The sequence below is a fragment of the Accipiter gentilis genome, chromosome 34 (assembly GCF_929443795.1).
Source record: "Accipiter gentilis chromosome 34, bAccGen1.1, whole genome shotgun sequence".
NCBI lineage: Eukaryota > Metazoa > Chordata > Aves > Accipitriformes > Accipitridae > Astur > Astur gentilis.
The window spans coordinates 12,836,540-12,843,421 of record NC_064913.1 but is presented as its reverse complement, the minus strand read 5'-3'; the positions used below and the strand labels follow the sequence as shown (position 1 = coordinate 12,843,421).

Sequence of the window (6,882 nt, the reverse complement as noted above, 5' to 3'; positions counted from 1 at the left end):
TACTACAAAATGCTAAAACTATGAAGTAGTATCACACGACATTAATTTAAAGCATTTCATATAACAAAGGGCCAATCCTTCTCCCTAGGTAAGCTAGAAAGAGCTGGGCGTCTTCATGGATTACCCTGCTGAGGCAAAGAACTCTTCCTCCCCTGAGTTTACAGCTATTCCAGTTTCTATACAAATACAGCATCCTCACTGAGCAGTAGTTACGGTGGGGTTAAAAAAACAAAACCAGCCCCTCACCCTCTCCCCCGCCTCACCAAACACACACAGATGTTCTCTCAGATATTTGGGAATGCTGGATGATTTACTATGCCTTGGAAGCTACAATTAACAATTAGTTAGCCAGTTTTCAGTACATGACAATAGCCTTAAATACAATCACTTTGCTGATGTAGGATTAAACATGGAATCAGATGTCTTACAAATCTATCACAAAAAGCAAAACTATTTCATCATTTTCAAAAATACCTCTCATGATATTTTTCATCAATACTGTTTCATTAATACCTCAGGATTAAAGCTCACCTGCATTTCAGTTACATTTCTAAATTATCTCCCCAAAGTAACACCAAACCCTAACGTGTCCAGTTCTAGACTTCCCATTTTGACATACTACTTCTATGCATTCACTTTACCAATGATGAGCCCTTGACCTAGTTTAATCGAGCACTCCATCACCTGTTAAATCCAGCTCTAAGACTAGCACATTCACTGACGGCATGTATACAATAGCCTTCACTGGATCCTTGTTTCATCAGTGCAGTTTTGTTGTTTTTCTGTCAACTTGCTGAAGTGGAAAGTAAAAGTCAAACTTAGTTAAGCATGTTTTAGTTACAGCACTCACACTGAATTGCCAAACATCTCACATTCTGTAATTTTTATTTCCCATAAAGATTAATAGCAAAGTGCTGATGAACAAGAAGTTATCTTCATTATCTGTCTTTAGGAGGATTAGGATTCTTGCGTCTTCTATGATACCTAGAAGAAAAAAAGGCTGCAGTGAATGCAAGCTTTGGAGAGTCTTTGGTTCTCCTGATGTTTTTCCCCCTGGTGAGTGATCTGGAGGTTACACAAGTAAGCAAGACACAAGATACATGAGCACTCATTAGATGTAATCTCTGTTGTTCACGGAGTTACATAACGCTACTCATTTCTATTGCTACATCTGCTACAAGCGTGCAATAATCCAATCAATTCTACAGCTGAATAGGTACAAAGGCTGCTGTTTATTCTTAATCCTTTGTGTGAAGTTAATTTTCTTACATGGTCAGCTTTTCCTTTGGCTAAAATGATTGCTACAGAACAAAGAAACTTGATGTTTAAAGGAGTTATGCCAGACTGTACATTAAATAGTGTTAATATTTTGCAGACAAACGAAAAAACAAACTCTTCACAACAAAAATGATCCCTACTTTCCTCTTAATTGCCCACCCTAAAACAATGAAGATCCTCTCTGATGCTCATTAAAGTGACAGCTACCCCCTTTGGCCATAGAAAGTTCTACAATTTCATTCCTTTTATCTACTCCCAAAACATGGTAATTAAAAAGTTTTCTGTGGACAAAAAAAAAATTAAAAAATCTGCCTTTATCAAGTCTCCATAGCTATAAATTGGCAGCTACCAAAAGGTGTAGTAACATGGACTGGAAAGGAGTAACACAAACTAGAATGCCATTTGTTTCCAGTGGTATATCTGAATGTATATAGTTCTTCTTTAAGCTCAGTCATGCATATTTGCATCTCTCCTCCTCCTAGCTTTCTGAGTACAAGGCACACCAAGGTGCACTTTTCACCATTTCAAATGAAAAACCTCTACTATTGTTAAGTCTGAGAATCATCCCATTAAGTTTTTTTTTTCTGAAAAGCTGTCAAGGAATAGGCAATTCATGTTTCCAAGCTGTATTTGGTTATATTCATTGAAAATATTTTACATACTAGATTCTCTTACGCTGACTTCACTTATGCAACTTTAATATTAATCACCCAAACCAGTAGCTAACTAGATGGTATGAAAAATTCCTACTCCATAACATATTTTACAAAAAAAAGTTGCAGAGTCAGCATTAGAAAAACCTTATGAAATACAGTCTTCCATTTACACAACACTGCATTTAAGATTTTACTTAGTAGCCCATGTGCTAAGAGTATTTTGTCTCACATGACTTAACCTCGGTTGAATCTAGTCATTAAATTATTCCTGTATCTCCTTTTACATCCCAAAGGAACAAACATTGAAAAGAAAATACTTACTGTCCCACAGGATACCAGCGATGTTTTGTTGTGTAAAACATTTTGCTGAGCTCTTCAATTGTAGGACCTCTCTTGTTCTTTAGCTCTTTTTCATTCAATCTGGATTTCAAAACTTGATCAAGGGTTTCTTCTGTATTATTCACTGGATCTGGCCGTGGTATGGGCTATAAAGACAGTAGTGTATGTATTTCCTTCTCCTTTTTTTGAGAAAATCGAAAAGCCAAGCTACATAGATAGCATTACAATTTGCTCTTAACAGCTGAAACCAAAGGAATACAGAAGAATGCCTGTAATTGTAAAGGCTGTTTATCACCATCCCCTACACGCCCCTAAACAAAGCCACATCACTGTGGAGCAGATGTCTAGAAACATCTAATTACCCCAGGTGCTACAGCTGATTACCCTACCCCTAAAATCACCACTCCTGTCATCATTATTGCTGATCTCCTCCTTACAATTCACTAGCTGAATCATAAGCTTCAGTTCTAATACAAAAGTACTCGTATTATTCCTATTTAGAAATTTATTCAGTGACAATCTTCATTACTAAAAAAGCTTTTAGATGATTTGTACCTTGGAGAAGAATTTCACTTCCTAATTACCTGTGCATCTGCAAAGACCAAGACATTTGTTCTCAACCTGAAACCTAACTACTAGCACCATACAAATATTTTTCCTTGGTTTAGTCTTTTTTTTCCTGAGACACATGCAACCGATAGGTTTAAAAATAGTGATATGTAACTTGCAGGCAAAGAGTGCTAAATTTTAAGTTTTCAATGGAGAATTTTCATGTTGGGTACTTCAGCAATGTAGCTACCATTTGCAGTATTTTATTAGCTCATGAGAACTAGAAATTGAAACAAAAAGTGTACACTAGAAAAGTTTATGTAGACTTACTTTTGTCAGTGTAAAGAGCACACTGAAAATACTACTGATAGATAAAAATTCAGTATTTAAAGTTCTTTGTGGTATTTATGAACCCAGAGTGCTGAATGGAATTTAAAGCTCAAGTTGAAACAGCAGCAGCACTCCTTTACAACCTCTTGCCTAGACTGCGGCATCTGTACACAGTAGGACGTGTGAACCATAATCTGCGTTTCAAACATCCTCCCTGAGGAGTACACTCATAGACAGACACTAGTTTTCTCTGTAGTGCACAAGTATTTGAATGCCTCATTTAATTCTGTTTGAGTTACTACATGCTGTGATATCTGAGCATTTCTTACTCTGCAACTTTCCTTCAATTTAACTAAGAATAAGGTCCTGCTCATGGCAGCAGCTATATTGATCATTCGCTTACTTCACAGACATGCTGATCACATACTAAAAAGTACATCAATATTTCAAATAAAAAAAAGATGCCCTCAAAATGATGAGCTACTTATGCCTTTATGAGAGTAAGAAGTATAGATGTGTACATTTGGACATACTTTTGTATGCTCGTATGGAATCTCAAGCGAAGGGTGGTAGCAGACAATTGTCTTCAAATCTGACGTCACTGCAAGTTCCACTTTGCTATAAAAATAAAAACTTAACACTTATATATATCCCTTACAATTTTCAGAAATGCTGAGCAACTAAGCAGCCCGAGTCCCGAAGAAAACAAGATTTGATCTTGCATTTAAGAATTCTTAAGAATCTTCTACAAAATAAACCCTTATAAAATAAGGGTCACAAATACTTGATCTGAACTTTTTTGTTTTCCCCCCCCCCCCCAGCCATCTTCAAGTTCCTTTTTTTTGGATGGAGAGGAAAAAAGGGGTAAAATAAAGGATTAAAGATAGCTGGGAATATGGGTTGGGAAAAAGTCTTTAACACTTTCAATACTTGCATATAAAACTGTAGCAACAGATGGGCATAATGATCTCTAGGACAACATGCCTTTATAAGCAGTATGGCACCTACAAAAGAAAGAATAGGAAACAAAGCTCTGTTTGGGGTTCCAACTTTTATAGTTGGTAAAAGATGATGAGCATGATAAACAAAAAGTCCTACTGAGAGGTTCTTTGAGGGAGTATGACTCTCTTCTCATCCTTCTTCCTTACTAACTTCCATGACACATTAGCTTCCTAAAACCTTGTATGACATGGATGCTGCGTTTCTCACTGTATTTGTATCATCTTTTCCAGTTTCCTACTCAAGTTTCCCATGCAGCAGCACAAAAATACCTGGACTGTGTCTTAACAACAAGTATCGATGAAAATGACCGCTCCACAAACAAAACTGCAGGGGTCCTGGTGTTATCACCACATTTAGAATGAGTCCTGCATAACTTTTCATTACACTCATTTTTTTAAATATTAACTTCACAATCATTATGATCAGAAACAGTACTTTAGTTAAAATATCCAAAAGTGGCAGAAGATGTATTTTTATACCATTATATGACAACTTCAGGACAGAGAAAGTAGCCCTGGAATAAGTGTTACATGAAAAGGCCATGCATCAAAGTGTGTTTAAGTACCAGTTGTAGTCTTCAGGGAGAACTGAGTATGTAGATTTATGGCAAGCATGGTATACTGCTCCATCTGCAAAAAAACCCAAAAAAACCAAACACGTAAAGAGCACTAATGTAAAAACAGAGCGCTGTGCTGTCTTTTTATTATCATCATCATCATTATTAGTTTAATCTTTTTTGTTCTATTAAACTGTTCTTAGCTCAACCCACAAGTTTTACTTTTTTTCCCTGATTCTCTCTCCCATCCCACGGGGGGGGGGGGGGGGGGGAAGTGAGTGAGCAGTTGTGTGATGCTTAGCTGCTGGCTGGGGTTAAACCATGGCAAATAGTAACAGTCCCTTGTATAGGAACCATACCATAGGCATCTTGCCTTCCACAACTGTGTAGGTACACATGCCTAAAATGGGCCTGGGAGGTGCCTATAGTTGACTTTTACTGGCAACCCCCTTCCTTTACTGCCAGAACCTGACACAAATCCACATGTAAGTTTCTGAGTCAAGCTTCTTCTACCACTACACTTTAAGAACTGAATTATGATCACAAGAACTAAGTCTTTGCATGTTCTGAGCCTTCTGTTTTCAAATAAGTCATAAAAAGGTTTCAGCTTTTTTCTGACATGTTATTTTATGTAGACCATGTTTAGTTTTAATACAAACAGGATTCTTCTTGGCTGTTCATAATGGAGGGGGACAACATTCTGTGTGTCAAAATTGGGAAAGCTGAAAGAACAAAAAGAAACTTCTGTGTAGCTATTTTCCTCTCAGAAATATTTAAGAATTTTACATTTAAGATATAGCTAATATACTTAAGTATATATTTTAGATATAAAATTCTTAAATTTAAAATTTCTGTTAACACTTCCATGCGTCAGTTCTTCCAATTAAACCATTCTTGGTTATTAAGAAGTTGAGTTTTGGTAAAATATTACTGTAAATAGTTTGTATTTCTTCCTAAGATTTATTTCCCCTCCTTGCGCACTAACCTCTAAAATGTAACTTCTCCATTATATTTTCTCCATTCCTGTCTTTTCTACCACCTTTACTATCTCCCCTACATCTTTTTATTGACATCTAAAACATGGACAGAAATCTAAGAAATAATATTGCCTGTTTTCACTTGTTCTCTGTTTATGTTAAGTAATGAGATTTTACTGTAGCCTATTCTCACCACTGTTTGTAAATCTGAAAAAATAACTTTAAATCTTCAAGTATAATCAGTGGTAAGAGGGTTGGTATTTACAAGCTAATTAATAAATTAGTGGGCCATCAAAAACCAAATCAAGATATCCTTTAACTATTAGCAGAGAACACGGAATATCAGGCTTGATTCTGTTCAAGTGAAAATTCACTTCCACGCTGCCACTACTTTAAACAGTACAAGACAGAAGGTCTCAAAGAACAAGTTTTAATATAGGACTTCTACATTTTCATCACTACTTACTCTGTAGCGGGGCCCGCCTACAGGTTGCTACTGAACGCATCCAGAAGAGGCTGGACCATGCGGTTCTGAGCGATGTTGCCATGCTGACAGCAGAGAGGAAACCAGTCCTGGACGAGACAGAACTCAACTGGACACTGTATCCTTTTTTTCTGCAGAACACCCTCTGAAAGAAACCAGTTTCATAACTATTCAGGGTACAAAAGACCTACAATTTAATTTCTTGACTATCTTAAGGATAAATAAAATGTGTGCAGTCTATTTGTCATTATTTATCAGTTGTTTAGAAGTCCTTATTATTTAAGATACTGGCACCTGCTTCCTTAAGAGTCAAATGTGGTACATGACTTTATTTACTGAGAGGTACTCTTTGAAGGTACATCATTAACTTAAAAAAGTTTCCAAGCTTGGGTCTTCTCACAGTTTTTCTACTGGTATTCACCCACCTAGATTTTGCATCCTTCCTTCAGCACACTCCACAGATTTATTCCTGAAACATGCTTTTCCTGTTCACAATGTAAATATCATCACCCAGTATAAAAACAATAACACTTGTTGTGGTTTAGCAAACACTCTAGATGCAGTTGGTTTCATCCATCTCAAAAACAATACACCTAAAAGCTACCAAAACACCATTTGGAATACCTTAAATATTACCCAAATTTCACAGAAGCAGAAAGACACATATCAAGATGATCTTTAGTTTTCATTATCTACAGGGAAAAAAAAAAA

General features: G+C 36.4%; 1 protein-coding gene across 1 annotated transcript; it reads right to left on the bottom strand.

Annotated features, from left to right (window-relative positions):
* Positions 1-289: 289 nt before the first annotated feature.
* Positions 290-6,280, bottom strand: MRPL42 (mitochondrial ribosomal protein L42). The gene is made up of 5 exons (XM_049792158.1): positions 6,154-6,280; positions 4,720-4,783; positions 3,686-3,770; positions 2,256-2,419; positions 290-984 (listed from the first exon to the last, which is right to left on the bottom strand). Exons 1-5 carry the CDS (start codon positions 6,233-6,235, stop codon positions 939-941), a joined length of 441 nt encoding a protein of 146 aa, XP_049648115.1. The 5' UTR covers positions 6,236-6,280; the 3' UTR covers positions 290-938.
* Between the last annotated feature and the right edge of the window lie 602 nt (positions 6,281-6,882).